The sequence below is a fragment of the Monodon monoceros genome, unplaced genomic scaffold, assembly GCF_005190385.1.
Source record: "Monodon monoceros isolate NGI ecotype Baffin Bay Population unplaced genomic scaffold, NGI_Narwhal_1 Super_Scaffold_11, whole genome shotgun sequence".
Lineage (NCBI taxonomy): Eukaryota > Metazoa > Chordata > Mammalia > Artiodactyla > Monodontidae > Monodon > Monodon monoceros.
Window position 1 is genome coordinate 136,426,318 of NW_021703767.1, and position 16,469 is coordinate 136,442,786.

A 16,469-nucleotide genomic window follows, 5' to 3' on the forward strand; every position below is an offset into this window, starting at 1 on the left:
GACAAGCCCCAGAAGGAGTATGATGTGAGGGGGCGGTGGAGGAGAAAAGTAAGGAAATAAAGACGGAGAGAGGGGTCTTGTGCTGCAGTGAAGGGCTAGTCTTACTTCTAACTAATGCAGATTAGTTCGTGAATCATGCACAGGCCATCGGCTTTCTCAGGACAGGTATCAGAGTCTAATTGTCAATCCTCTGTTAGATCAAGATTCTACTTAGCACCCACACGTCAACAATTAAATTGTAGTTTACAGCAAACATCCAATGCCTTTTAGTTATGCTATAGAATAATTCTAGTAATAAGGCTTTTAGTCAAGATCACTTAATAATAATAATAATAATAATGATAATAGTTACTGAGCCCTCACTATGTTCCAAAATGCTTGGCATTTTGCAGGCACTCACTTCATCCTCGCAACATTATTATCCCTATTTAATAAATTTAAAATAGATGGTGATAAGTAAAATATTCAAGGTCTAAAAGATAATAAATGGACAAGCTAGGCCTTGAACTTGATCTGACTCGAAAATTTCTGCACTTGACCATTATCTAATATTCCTCGTGTAAAGCAAAGCACTTAGAATAATCCTATTTGAATAAAAAACAAGATTAGACTACCCAACATTTAATCTTACTTAGCTATTTTTTTCATTTTAATGAAACATATCTTTCTACATTTTACACCCAAAATGCATAAGTGTATGTGTTCCCAGCTATCGGGGTTTATAACCTTATAAGTAATAAGTTATTATTTATTGATCACCTATTATATGCCAGGCATTTTAACTTTAAGCACATCATCTCCCTTATTCCTCTTCACAAATCTGAGTCTCATATTCTCAGGCCCATTTTACACTGGAGGAGACTTACCTGCATAATAATCATTGTGAGATACAATATACAGATCGTGTCCTGCCTGTCCTTCTTCAAATACTTCTTGATAGGATTTTGGTGGATTCACCACCTCTCTAGCAGATAATTCTGAAGGAAGAATTAATGAAATCAGTTTTAAGGCATTTTTCAGCTCTTTATAACATATTTAAGTTGACTAGAGCAAATGACAAACTGGTATGCTAACTACATAAGCTACATGGGCAAAAAGCCAGCATACATAGAGATTTATCACCAAAGACAGGAATAGCCCAGGCATCATTGTCTTGAGGATCCCACTTGAACAGATTCAATCCCTAGAATTCTGAAGAACTCCATACTGGTTAACCATTTGGTTGTCCTGAGCTATATGCCAAGCCCAGTTAAATTCCCAGTTTTGAGGATCTCAAAAGGATACTTTTTATTTTAGTTTGCTCCAGACTTCCCAAGATGATCTAGGCAAATTTGAATCACAAATCAGTTTCAGAAACCCTGATGCCCTGTGGGGAAGACTTGATGCAAATGTTGGCAGCTGTAGACAACAGCACACACCCTGAATCTGTTTAGATGTGAATATCCATCTTCAAAGTAGCCCGAAGTGCCGGGGAAATCACTGGCATCAGAAAGAAATTCTTCTTCTTACTGCTCCCAAACCTAGAGCTAGAAGATCTTTGTTGAACAGCTGCTTTCCCAGGACTGGTGGTCCCTGGTTTTATATATAGCGAATTATTTTCTTTTTATTGTTTCATGTAATGATTTTTAAATATAATTCCATTTACAATTTCACTCTTCTCTTTCAACCTAACAACATACATTAAGATGTTTTCTTTTGGACTTTCTGCCAAGAAGTGGGGTCTGTAAACAGTTAAGAATACCAGAAGGTAGCCCTACTCAGAATAATCCTGTAAAGCAGTGCTTCTTTTTGATGTGGGAACCATTACACCTATTAATACACATATATACATTTTAGAACATTCTTTCTATTACATATTTAAATGAGGCACACCTAGGCAGTACTTTGCATATTAAATTCTTGATAGCGGTTATGATATAATTACTGTAATTCTGTAATGCCTGGTGTACTTAAATACAATTTTTAATCCTATTTAAAAGAAAAAAAGATATTTTATCTGTTCTAAAATACATTTTTCATGTTTCAAGTTTTAACAAGTTTTAACTTTAGATCTGATAAACTAAAGCACAACTGCAGATTTTGCATTCCAAGAGAAAGGCATAATTTATCTCCAGAACGGATGTTACTATGTTAAGGAAAGTAATCTAATGGACATTTTGGTGAAAAAAAGATAAGTTCCTGGTGCAGAGCTGCAGTGGGTGCAGAAAGATAAAGAAAGAAGCGAATTCCTCTGCAGGATGATAAAAAGATGGAATTTGAGTTTTCCTGTAATAAGATCCCTGGAAGGAGAGGGTAAGAGACCAGAAAAGGCTAAACGTGAGAAGGTGTAAAGGGAAAGCACCCAACAACATGGCAGGATGCTGGGGCTGCAGAAGAAAAAATGGCCTGTGACCAATTCTATTCTAAGTCATTTGTTGAAAGATTGCTTCACTCCCTCTCAAGATGAGAGGGGAATCTGCTCTGATACTGCCTGTTAGGTTAATAAGCAAGCGTACACATCATGGATCTTCATGAATGAGTGCTGTACACAGCATTTACCTAACATCTGTTTTGTGGTCTTTGTATGAAACAGAATTTCATAAAGAGTTAAGCACAGACGTAGAGAACAAACTGGTGGTTGCCAAGGGAGAGGGTGGGTGGAGGAGGGATGGATGGGGAGTTTGGTGCTAGCAGTTGCAAACCGGTATATATAGAATGGATAAACAATACGGTCCTACTGTATAGCACAGGGAACTAACTATATTTAACATCCTGGGATAAACCATCACAGAGAAGAATACAAAAAATTATGTATATATGTGCATTACTGAGTCACTTTGCTGTACAGCAGAAATTTACACAACATTGTACATCAACTATACTTCAACACAAAAAAATTTTTTTTAAAGAATTAAAAGTTATGAACACATTAGAGGTTTTGGTGGAAATAAAACACACAAATAGATGTCCAGGGGAAAGAGATAGCAACCCTCACAGCTGGCCCCAAGATCAACTTCCCGGAGTCTTTTTCCTGTCTTTACACCATCTCTACTCTGCTCCCTGAATCTCCTCTCCAAACCCTGAACTCTTACTGCCTTGACATACATCAACTCTAAGGCTTCTGGGTCTGAGAGTAACTTTCTTGCTATGATTCCCACCTTTCATTCTGGGATCAACATTTACACCAGCACTAAATAAATCCCAACAGGATATTTAATCCCATTTCCTATCACTCCTTCCCCACCCTTTATTTTCACTACCTCTGATGACTGCCGTCCCAAATGTCGTGTTGAGTATATCCAGGCCTTTAGGTAATCCTGGCGTCTGATCATGAGATTTTCCTAACGGTGCCCGTTGATTGCTAAAATATACTGATTCCTTCTTATCTTTCAATTTCTGTTGAAAGGTTGTAATAGGCTGTGGGTTGATCAGTACCTTTGCCTAAAGAAATCGTACAAAGCAAAGATGTAACAACCAAAAAAAGGAAAAAAGTCTGAACACTGAAACTCAATAGCTGGGGAGAAGACAATATGATTGTGGGAAAACATTTCATGATCGTTGTCTGGGCTCACCTTCAAATGAACCATCAGAATTGGGGTTATGCAGCTTAGACATGTCTAAACATGACTTTTCATTGGGGCTAAAGCATTTATGGGGGCAACTCCCTGGTTACTTGACTCAAAGGTTCCAGAAAAGTAGGAATGACAAGTGCAAGAGCCACGTGATTCCCACCAGCTCCCTCCAGGTATAAGATCAGGTCTTCTGACCCTTGACTGTCCATTCAATCTGTAGCAGGGAACACCGGGACCCTGCGTGCACACAATGCATGTACAAGCGCTCTTAGCATCTCCAGCAATATCACCCAGCCTTTGTCCCCACCATGCTTTAACAAACCTTGACAGCACTTCTCTTTACTGTGAGAAAATTAAGTGCAGCTTGGCTTTTATTATCTGAGGGGAGAATATTAGTCTGTAGCTTAAACCATTGACTTTTCTATACTCACCCTCTTGGCTGCGGCTGCTTGGATTTTTTTCACTGCCCAAGATTAAGAGTGGGAAGGAGATATTTCACTAATACCTCATTTGTTCATTTTCACCTTGGTAAGTGAATAATGTACAGGGAAAAATAGAAAAGAAGTTACCGGTGTTGAAATTTTAGATCTGATTCCATGTGTCAAAGAAGGTGCAATTTGGGGATCATTTGCTCTGCCGTAAAATACTCTTTCGGCTCCAGCAGGCGGATATCTGAAGTTGAAAAATTTTTTTGCTTCAGGTGGGGTCATTAGCTACCAACAGGGAGAGAAGAAAATAGAATTATTAAGTACAGTCGATTAGATATTAGCAAGACTGATCTATACCAATCAATGAACACCCTTCATTACATGAGTTTAATCAGTACCTGGGGATCTACAGCTCCAAAAAATGAAACATCCTGAAAATTTTTTAATAGAAATAAACAACATATTTTAAAAGTTATATTTAGAAAACGGCCAAGAAGTATCCAGGTTAGGAAGCATACCATAAATGACTATTTCCCATCGAAATAAATGGAATCTTCTGTAGTTTTTGTAGAGCTGGAAATTGTAAGCCTGGAATTTTCACTTCCTCGGACAAACTCAATAGAAGGCCCCAAAATACAGTAAAAATAATCCAAATTGACCACGTTAAATTTATGCAACTCTCAGAAGGAATGTTGAGCGTTGTTTATCTTATGTTCACACAAATGCATTTTTTTTTTTTTTTTTTCAGTATGCGGGCCTCTCACTGTTGTGGCCTCTCCCGTTGCAGAGCACAGGCTCCGGACGCCCAGGCTCAGCGGCCATGGCTCACGGGCCCAGCCGCTCCGCGGCATGTGGGATCTTCCCGGACCGGGGCACGAACCTGTGTCCCCTGCACCGGCAGGCGGACTCTCAACCACTGCACCACCAGGGAAGCCCCACACACAAATGCATTTTGAAAACACTCACCCTGGGAAGTTTTTCAGTCAAGCAGTTTGCAGCTCTGTATCCAATCGGAAGAACTTTCCCTGCCTAAAGAGAAAAAAAGCAATAATTGGTCATTGTCAGGTCCAGGGGTAGTGTTTTGAAGAATGGAATGTATTTCAAATTTGGCCTATGTATCTAATGCTAAAAAGTTACTTTCAACTACTTAACACAATTAAGAAAAGTAGTAAGAACAATTAGCAAATCTAAGACAATCCTGATGTATAATATAAATGTTAGATGCTACATATATTCAAGCATACCTTTTTTTTTTACAGTGCAGCATTATTAGTGATCCATCAATTATAGGACCTCTGCAACATGCTGAGGGATTCAACTTTCAGAAATAATCCCGTCATAGTTCACAGGTTAATTATCGGCTGTCCTATTGTCATCAGTACAATGAGTGTGTGGCTGAATTCAAGCTAAACTCAAAGTATTAAGTATTTCTGAGTGGGTGTGGGTGTGTTTGCACTGTGGGTGTGTTTCACCAACACCCTTTTTTTTTTTTTTGCGGTACGTGGGCCTCTCACTGTTGTGGCCTCTCCCGTTGCGGAGCACAGGCTCCGGACGCGCAGGCTCAGCGGCCATGGCTCACGGGCCCAGCCGCTCCGCGGCATGTGGGATCTTCCCGGACCGGGGCACGAACCCGTGTCCCCTGCATCGGCAGGCGGACTCTCAACCACTGCACCACCAGGGAAGCCCACCCTAACTTTTGATATATGCGAACATGTCACCCCTGGCCAAGCTCCTTCAGTGAATGGCCCAAACCTCACTTGGTTTTGTTCACTTAATTCTAATTTGGGTCTTATCTGCCCTTCCCTTGCCCAAGCAAAGAATATAACAGTTCATTCCCAGCAATGCACCTCTCATCTATTTCCCGTTTATCATTTCAAGCCAGCTGATAGTTGTTTCTGCAAAGCATAAGTTTCTCTTTAAAAAAATGAGAGAAAGAAACTTCCCATACAGAATGTTCTAGGTCTCTGGAGGAGGATGGAGGAAATCAGTGAAAAGCAGAGAGGCTGAGAGCTGGGTGAATGGATGAATGTGTAGGTGTTGGCAGGGGGATGGATTAATTAGACAAATGAGGGATGACTGGATGACAGTAAAGACGGATGGATATAGGTGGGTAGGTGAAAGTTTTTTATTATGTTAAATGTTAACTGAGGAATTCCTCTTAGAGGGAGAACCATCAAGGATTAAGAGAGTAAGGACTTCCCTGGTGGCTCAGTGGCTAAGAATCCACCTGCCAATGTAGGGGACACGGGTTAGAGCCCTGGTCCAGGAAGATCCCACACGCCACAGAGCAACAAAGGCTGTGCACCACAACTATTGAGCCCACGTGCCACAACTACTGAGCCCGTGTGCCACAACTACTGAAGCCTGTGCACCTAAAATCCGTGTTCCACAACAAGAGAAGCTACAGCAATGAGAAGCCTGTACACTGCTACAAAGAGTAGCCCCTGCTCTCCGCAACCAGAGAAAGCCCGTGCGCAGCAACAAAAACCCTACACAGCCAAAAATTAATTAATTGATTGATTGATTGAAAAAAAGAGATTAAGAGAGTATCTTGATGACACCTCTGTGTATAAAAGAGGAAGCCCATAGACATGGTCAGACAGAGAAGTTAATTGCTTTGCTAAAAAATGGGAGAAAATATGAACTCTTGATGGGATAGACTAAAGAAGGATTAAGAGAGATGAGAGAAAGGCTGAGAAAGAGGTGGGAGGAGGGAATGATCTAGCAACAAGGTCAGAGGCCGGGGGGCCCAAGATGCGAAACTGGCCAGTCACAAGCAATCCAACCTTAATGCCAAATCTTGGGTAAATTCTACTTACACAACTACACAATGGGAGAAGAACCTTAGGTTAAAAAGGAAAGGGGCTGTGCTCTAACGTGAGCGGAACCAGGGTGGGGAAAAGAGAGGAGGGATGCAAGTGATTTTTTTTAATTTCTTTTTGTTTGTTTTTTATTTTATTTATTTGTTTGTTTGTTTGTTTTTTGAGATACAAGTGATTTTTAATTCAGCTGGAGATTGTAAGAAATCTCAGAGATATCAGGGAACGTAAAGTCTCTCTTGCTATACATGTTATAGAAGCTCCAGCCATTCTTTTAAATATTTAATGTAAAGATTAACTCATAAGGAATGGAGATGTGGTACATATATACAATGGAATATTACTCAGCCATTAAAAGGAATGAAATCATGCCATTTGCAGCGACATGGGTGGACCTAGAGATTGTCATACTGAGTGAAGTAAGTCAGACAGAGAAAGAGAAAGAGAAAGGAATCTAAAAAGAAGTGATACAAATGAACTTATTTACAAAATGGAAACAGACTTGCAGAGTTAAAGAACAAAGTTATGGTTACCAGGGGGAAGGGTTGGGGGAAGGGATAGTTAGGGAGTTTGGGATTAACATGTACACACTGCTCTATTTAAAATGTATAACCAACAAGGACCTACTGTATAGCACAGGGAACTCTTGTTCAATATTATGTAACAACCTAAATGGGAAAAGAATTTGAAAAAGAATAGATACATGCATATACATAACTGAATCAGTTTGCTCTACACCTGAAACGATATATCACAACCTTGTTAATCAACTATACTCCAATATAAAATAAAAAGTTAAAAAGAAAAAAGACTAATTCCTAAGGCTGGGGGTACCCAGGGCAGCTACTCGCCAGGTGCTACATGATGAGAGAGATGGAAGGAAGATGACTTTACTTGTCCGTCATCTGCTGACTTTCCAAGTGTTTGACATTGGATACTCCAGGTTTCTATCACTGTAAACATTCTGTTGGACAGAAATGCCTTTGGTATTCCTCATCGAGTTGCCTACTTGAAAAGCAATTTGATTCCAAATCAGTAGCTGTAATCAGGTTTGGATGTTCTCAGGCCATTTGATTGGGGACACAAAGATGGAAGCCATTATGTCTGATTTCTATCTACAGTGTCATGTTGTGTGTGACAAGTCTCGCTCCAGTCATGGATCTCTTTTTGTCTCTTTTTATTTCAGTTGTTTTCAAGGATGCCTGTTCATCAATTTGAGATGTGAAGGATAGCAGAATTTGCCACCCCCAAATATGCCTCTTTGGCATAAGGATTGTTTTCAACCAATTATTTTAAGAAACAGCAGAAGCTCTGAAAACAGAGTAGAAGTTACCCTTTTGTAAGGGACATGTACATTTTACAAAGGAAATCTCTTGTAAAGGTGTTTCCCTCTCTGTACTAGAAGAGAAGGTTGACTCTAAATGTCCAGGAACTCTTATCAATGGAGAAGGCACTGATGTAACCTGCATAATAAACCTTACCCTTGTTTACCATGCTTTCCGTGGTAACCTCCCATAGCTGGCCTTCTTTTTGCCCCAACATCTTTTTTTTTTTTTCATAGTTAGATGAGTTTTCTTCTTTTGTTGAAGTATAGTTGATTTATAATGTTGTGTTAATTTCTGCTGTACAGCAAAGTGATTCAGTTATTTTTTTAATATTCTTTTCCATTGTGGTTAATATAGTTCTCTGTCAACATCCTATTTTTTATAAGATTTTTTTTTTGATGTGGGCCATTTTTAAAGTCTTTATTGAATTTGTTACAATACTGCTTCTGTTTTATGTTTTTGGTTTTTTGGCCTCGAGGCATGTGGGATCTTAGCTCCTCGATCTGGGATCGAACCTGCACCCCCTGCATTGGAAGATGAAGTCTTAACCACTGGACTGTCAGGGAAGTCCACCAACATCCTTTTTTGTCTGTAGCTAAAGATGGTATTTAAGGTGGTGACTTGGGCCATCTTGGGACTTACTCAATTTTCCTGGGTGTCTTCCATGTATACATGAGGTATACGTGTTAATAAATGTGTTTGCTTTTCTCTTGTTAATCTGCCTTTTGTCACAGGACGTCTCAGCCAAGAACTCAGAAAGGTAGAGGGAAAATTATTTTCCCTCCCCTATTATTTCTCCATCAAGCTTCACAACATGGATATACTCTATTCTTCATAGCCTACACTTTGAATCTGGCTATCGCAAACATGCTTCCCAAGTTTGATGAAAATCTGTTGTGTAATTTTTCATGTGGTCCAGTAAGAGACAAACGGGGGCTTCCCTGGTGGTGCAGTGGTTGAGAGTCCGCCTGCCGATGCAGGGGACACGGGTTCGTGCCCCGGTCCGGGAAGATCCCACATGCCGCGGAGCGGCTGGGCCCGTGAGCCATGGCCACTGAGCCTGCGCGTCCGGAGCCTGTGCTCTGCAACAGGAGAGGCCACAACAGTGAGAGGCCCGCGTACCGCAAAAAAAAAAAAAGAGAGACAAACGGAATGAACTTTTGTTTTATTTATATAGATATAAACACACTAAATACGCAACAACAGGCAAATGGTTAAATAAAATATGGTACCTTCAAAAGATATGCTATTGTGGAATCATTTAAAATGATGTATATACATCATTTTAATGGTATAGGAAAATGTTCATGAATTTAAAACAAAGACGTAAATTTGCATCGTACAAATTCAAAGAATCACTAACTGTAATATGCACAGGACACCATAGACAAAAAGTTGTTAGTTGTGATCGCCATTTCTGAGTGGTGAGATTCCATGTGCTTTTATTTCCTTCTTTGTACTGTTTTCTCAATATTTTACTGCGTACTGCTTTATTACGCAAAAGAAAGCAATGAAGGCGTTCAAAAAATCTATAAACAGTATCAAATAGAAGGGAAACAGCTGCAAGAGCACTAGAAATAAGAATGAGAATCAAGTATATGCAGAGCCAAGATGGAACTTAAGAGCAGCTTTAACGGTCACCTTAAGTTCTACTTCCTGAGCTCTAAAGGGGGGACCTCTGCTGATCCTAGGGACCCCTTAACCCGAGAAAGGGAACAGTGATCTTTTCTGAGTCTTTTTCCTTTTGCCTCAAGGGCATTTGTTTTAATGTCTCGGAAATGTCTTTGATTTCATCCTTCAATCCTCTACTGAATTTTTATTTAGACTCTCTAAATAACTGATATTTAAGTTCTAAAATGTCGTTTCTTCTTCTCTGGCTGTTCTTTCCTTTTTATTATTTTTATTTATTTATTTATTATTAATTTTTATTGGAGTATAGTTGCTTTACAATGTTGTGTTAGTTTCTGGCTGTTCTTTTAAAAGTTCCAAGCTTGTCTTACGAATGCAACATCTTTTATCTCTCAAATAACTTTCCTGTGTGCTTACATTTCCCCTGCTCTCTCTGGGTTTTCTGTTAGCTTGTTTCGGCCCCTCTCTTCAAGCTGGCATCTGATCATCACAAAGTTTAAGACTCCACAGAGATGATTATGGAGCTCCGTGTGTTACAGGGCTTGTTGACTCTCAGGCTTTCCTATAAGATGATCAGTTAATGAGGCAGCCTTTATTTTGGTAGAGTCCCCGTATAAATTTTTTTTTTCCTCTAGGCTATTCAGAATTTCCAGAGACTAATAATAATGGTAATAAAAACTGACGATAATAAAGCACATCACATAGGCTGGATACCATTCTAAGGGCTTCCTATGTATTATTTCATTTAATACTCATAATGGTTTCCACAAGGTAGGTACTATTATCATCTCCCTCGTAAGCAAACTGAGGCACAGAGAGGTTGAGTAACAGGGTTACACTGCTCATATATTGGCAGATATCTGAGCCCAAGCAGGCTGGCTTCTGAGTCTCTACTCTTATGTGTCATGCCCTCCTATCTCTCTAGTCACTGCCTACTGGTGAGAGGGTGGGCTTTACCCCCCAGCTGCTGGCCCTTGAAGGGCCCACTGGAAGAGGAAGCTAGGGAAACTGCACTACAGAAACTACACTTTTACTTACTAATGTCCCATTTTCAGCCTGGAGCTACCCTCCTGCCTTATCTTTGGCTTGGAGTCTTTTGACAGTTTTGGTAGAATGGAGTGGGAGCTGGTGGAGAGAGGTGGGAATCATGGGAGCATAGAATGGAGGAGGGGAACTGGAAACCCAGCTACACTGAATTTGGACCTCCAACCAATCCTTCAGTTTTCAGATCCAAGTTTTACTACATCTTCTTCCACGGGCTGAGCTTCTCAGGGATTATTCCAGGCAAATGGGATCATTTCTGGTGGAAATTACCACCTGATTTTCCCTCATTTCTGGTGGAAATTACCACCTGATTTCATTTCCCCCTGCAAAATCAGTGGCCATGTCTCCATCTTCTTATTTTCTAAAATTTATTGAAATTTTTAAACTGTTGTGTCCTCTTCTATTTTCTTTTTCCTCATGGTTTATTATCTTAAGAAAAAAAATACAACAATTACAGGCCACAAAAGTCAGGAAATTAGCATGGATATAATTCTAGTATCTAATATGACCACATTCAAATATCACCAGTTGCCCCAGTACAGTCCTTCCTAGAAAAAGGAGTAAATCCAAGGTCACAGTGTAAGTGCTTGGTTCCTCTGAAAATCAGACACCCCCGTTAGCCATACAAGAGATTTATGAAGGGAAACACCTGTGAAAGATGAAGGGGGAGGCGGAGGGTAGGCAGGGAGAGCTTTCAGACCATGTGACCTGTGAAGGGAGAGCAGGAAGGAAGTATTAAGAAGAGCTTCAGGCCACAGCACAGTTCTGAGAACACTTTGGCCAGGCCAGTGTGTGGTCTCTGAGACTACGTTTCCCATTAAAGGAATCTGTGTTGGCCAAACAAGTTCAGTTCTAGAGTCCCTGCCTTGCTCTGTCCTGGGGAGTGTGGCCTGGTGAAGGAATGCTGCAGGGAATCCATGGGGCAGCAGGTGGAGGCTGTCAACCGGCTACACTCTTCTCCCCACCCCCGACCCCGGCCCAGACCCCCACCCAGCAGGTCTTCTTGAGGGGATTCAGGATCCAAGTGCCTCGGTAACCAGCACACATGTATAGCATTTACTTGTCATGTCTGTTCTGTCTTCTTTGGTCAGGAACAGTTCCTAATGTTCTCTTGTCTTTTATGACCTTGACAATTTTTGAGTATAGGTCAGTTATTTTGTTAAATGATCCTCAGTTTGGGTTTGACTAGTGTTCTTTTATGATGAAAGTTATACATCGTTGTCAGGGCTATCAGAGAAACAATGCTGTGTTTTTCTATCAGGAAGCACACACTGTCAATTTGTCCTATTAGTGTTAACTTTGATCACTAAAGGAAGGTAAAGCCAGCTAGGTTTCTCCACTGTAAAGTTTGTAATCAATAATTATTCTATGTAATGGATAAACAACAAGGTCCTACTGTAAAGCACAGGGAACTATATTCAATATCCTGTGATAAACGTAATGGGAAAGAATATAAAAAAGATTTATATGTGTAACTGAATCACACTGCTGTACGGCAGAAATTAACACAACATTGTAAATCAACTATGCATCAATTTAAAAAATTATTCTGTGTAAATATCCAGTTCCTCACTAAACTTTTACCTACTGTTTTAATATCCACTGATGACTCTGACCTAAATCATTACTACTATGACGGTTGCCAAATGGTGACTTTCTAATTCCATCATTCCATCTGCACTATACTGCAAGGAAATTTTTTTTTCTTGCTATTTTTTCAATCACTCGTGTATTTATATCAGTATGGGCTCATGGATTTCTGTTTTATTCAATGGTAATTTCTTAATTGAAGTACAGTTCATTTACAATATTGTGTTAGTTTCCGGTTTACAGCAAAGTGATTTGGTTATTTTTTTTCAATTTTTTTCCATAGTTTATTACAAGATATTGAATATAGTTCCCTGTGCTATACAGTAGGTCCTTGTTCATCTATTTTATATATGGCAGCGTGTATCTGTTAATCCCAAACTCCTAATTTATCTCTCCCTCCCTTCCCCTTTTATTCAATGTTAATTTTATTCAGTGCTCAAAGTATAACAGTTTAGGCCACTGGGAGCTTCTTCAAGCTTGTTTCTGCACCCCTTTGACATATCTGCATTATTCTTTTTTTTTTTTTTTTTTTTTTTTTTTTTGCGGTACGCGGGCCTCTCACTGTTGTGGCCTCTCCCGTTGCCGTCCAGATGCGCAGGCTCAGTGGCCATGGCTCACGGGCCCAGCCACTCCGTGGCATGTGGGATCTTCCCGGACCGGGGCACGAACCTGTGTCCCCTGCATCGGCAGGCGGACTCTCAACCACTGCGCCACCAGGGAAGCCCCCTGCATTATTCTTTAAGCACTTTCTTACTTTATAGTTCTCAAAGGTGTTCCAAGTTCATATCGTACTACACCAGCCCTAGAGTCAGCCATTCTCCCAAAGAGTCCTGATTCCTTTTAGTGGAGAATGATATTTAGAAATCAAGATCCCGGTTCTGGTGTGCTCATTGCTACTAAGTAAACATTGTTTCTAGATCCTCTTAGAGGATGGAGCTAGGAAATGTGTGGTGTATACACACCCCACACATTTGCATCTATATCAATTCTATGATACTCTGTTTAGTTAAATGTTTAGATATTGACATGGATATAGACATAGATGATATAGATATAGATATAGATGATATAGACATAGACATAGACATAATACCATGAGTTTCCACCAATACCTCCAATCACAATCCAACACAACAGGATTCCTTCTATCCTTCTCCTTTTCGTATTAGTAAGTTTTTTCTCTACCAGTAAGAAACCTGGCTTCTACTGTCCTCGGTCTTTACTTATCGGCTCAGGCCCTCTGTCTGTAATCAAACTCCCAACTGCACTGACCACCTCCTCACTCAGGCACCTCCTTCCTCAGTTCCCAGCCACAGCAGTGCCACCTCCCTTGGCCAGCTCGTCAGTTGGTCCCCAATATTACAGGTTTCAGTGACCAAGTATGATTCAAGTTAACTCAGGAAGGTTGATATGAGACCATTTTCAGCTGCTAAAGACCCACTGACCCATAATCATCTACTCTCCAAACTCCGTGTGGGCTGGCATAATGGTCCGATCTCTCCCTTGGTCAAGATCACTCTGTTTTGCTCATAGATATCCCTAACTCGGAAAATCTCAGCAAAAATTTAGGAATGATGGCATCAATCTTTCTGCCCAGAAGGCCCTGAACCCGTTAGGCAAATAAAACCACCCACTTCGCAGAATTCTGCAGAGATTGGCTCTTTGCAAATTCAGACAAAATGAATCTTTGTGACTTTTTTTTTTTTTTTTGAGTATCAGGGCTTGCATGACTATCAGGTTCTCACAAGATTTACAAATAGGTGACCCCTTTGCCTCTACCCATCCCCCAAATAGCTATCAGGGTCTCTTTGTGTAGAAGAGGAAAAAAATAAGGCATCCCATTGCATGACATTTACCACATTGTAAAGTCATTGGTCTATTGGTCTCAAGTCTCTAGACTGTAAGGTTTTTGGAAAGCCAGTACTGTATCATTTTTCATCTTTGTAGCCCTAACGCCTAACATACTGTCTAGTCATTGTAGACAATATTATCTTTTTAAAACCTTTCTTTGAAACTTTCCTTCCTTCCTCCCTCCTCTTTGTACTTCAGGCTTCAATACCATTTATCAGTGCACTTTGTAAGGTTCAGTTGTTTAGTCTTAATAACCCCAAGGTTTCTGCCATAGTCAGTGCATTAATGTCAATCAAGGGACAGTGTCAGGATGTCTTGGAGAAATGACCATTAGAGAGATTTTGATCTCTTCCAGAGTGCTGTCCAAGAGCCCTTCCAAGGGTCTACACAGAGAGGACCTCGTTTTACCAGACTCTTTAGTTCTTGAAGAGCACTCCAAAAATCTCCTCTTGGGCCACCATTTCTTGGCTTTTCCTGAATACAGGTCCTTGCTGCTATGTCAATGACTGTACCAGCAGTCATTGCTGCTATACCAATGCTGCTATACCAATGACTGTACCAGCAGTCATTGTTGCTATACCAATGCTGCTATACCAATGACTATACCAGCAGGACTAGAAGGCCTAATGGGGTCTCATAAATCCATCAGAGCAGACCTTCACTTGCAGCCAACTCTGGGCAGCAACTTCAAACCACAGGATGAGTGTCCTTACAATGAGATGCAGCTGTTCCCCTCCCTCCAACACTGGAACGGCCTCTCGTGGAGATGACAGTTTCCTGAGCGCACCCTGATGAAAAGCTAGTGTCCTCGCAGGTTGATTTTAGCAGGTTCTTCACAGAGGTATTTCCATCTGAACTCTGCTCACTGTCATACTTGAAAATGGGTTTTGACCTCTCCCAAATGAACTTCTTCCCTTCTCTGAAACTGGATGAACTCAGGGGCACCAAATACTTCACCATCCCATCCCTTGATCAGGATGCTGGGGATCTCCTATTCTTTTCCTTTCAGTTGTACGCGTTCCACTAAGCCTATGAGAAGTAGATAATGCACACAATATCTAAACTCTTACAAGCATAAAGAAAATGAAAATATGGAAGTCTTCTCAATTCTTTTCATGTGCTAGCATTCCCCTAATACCAAACTCCAAGAAAGATAACCCAAAAAGGAAAACTGTGTCCAATATTACATGGGATCGTAGATGCAAAAATCCCACTAAAAAACTGGCAAATCAAACCCTAGAATATATTATAATAATAGTATATCACAACCAAGTAGGGTTTAGCCCAAAAATATGAAGATGGTTTGTTATTAGAAAGTTAACCATATTAATTCAGAAAAAGATATATTTCAACAAATGTGGGGAAAGCTCTTCATAGTTCAAGCTCTATTCCTGACTTTTAAACATACTTAGCAAACTGGGAATGGATATGGCAAAAATAATACTTAATGGTGAACCGTTAGAATCATTCCCATTAAAGTCTGAAAAGCGACCTTTCAATATTGTATTATTGATCGTAGGCAATGCAGTGAGATAGGAAATTGAAATGAGAGTTATATATATTAAAGAAGGAAAGACAAAAGTGTCAATATGATTGTCTACCTAGTAAATCCAAAAGAAATAATAAGCAATTAAGACCAATCAGAGTTCAGCAAGATGACCAGATATAAGAATTAAAGAAAAACAAAACAATGAAAACAAACATATGAAACAATTTTCAATCTCATTATAAATCAAAGAAATGTGAATTAAAACAATGCCTTACAAATCATTATTAATTTTTAAAACTTAGTGGTACAATCTTTTAGGAAGGGATTTGGCAACAAGAACTAGAGAAAGATTCATCGTTTGGCTTCTGTTGAAACTCTATCCTAAGGAAATATTCTAAGACATATACATAAAGAAGTTCATAGACTATTTTTACAGAAAAATCTGGAAAAAATCTATTGTCCAAAAAAAAAAAAAAATCTATTGTCCAAAAAGAGAGGGAATGAGTTATCTAAAGAATCATATATGGTATACACTACCAAGCGTAAGATAGATAGCTAGTGGGAGGCAGCTGCATAGCACAGGGAGATCAGCTCAGTGCTTTGTGACCACCTGGAGGGGTGGGATAGGGAGGGTGGGAGGGAGGGAGATGCAGGAGGGAGGAGATATGGGAACATATGTATATGTATAACTGATTCACTTTGTTATAAAGCAGAAACTAACACACCATTGTAAAGCAATTATA

General features: G+C 40.0%; 1 protein-coding gene across 1 annotated transcript in view; it reads right to left on the reverse strand.

Moving 5' to 3' along the window:
* The window catches only part of EFHB (EF-hand domain family member B), a 49,051-nt gene that overhangs the window by 28,819 nt on the left and 3,763 nt on the right, over positions 1-16,469 (reverse strand). Inside the window, exons 2-5 of the mRNA XM_029215144.1 lie at positions 4,946-5,008; positions 4,121-4,264; positions 3,240-3,420; positions 867-977 (exon numbers count right to left, since the gene is read on the reverse strand). Of these exons, the coding sequence (XP_029070977.1) occupies positions 867-977; positions 3,240-3,420; positions 4,121-4,264; positions 4,946-5,008 (499 nt within the window). The remainder of the gene's footprint in view (positions 1-866; positions 978-3,239; positions 3,421-4,120; positions 4,265-4,945; positions 5,009-16,469) is intronic.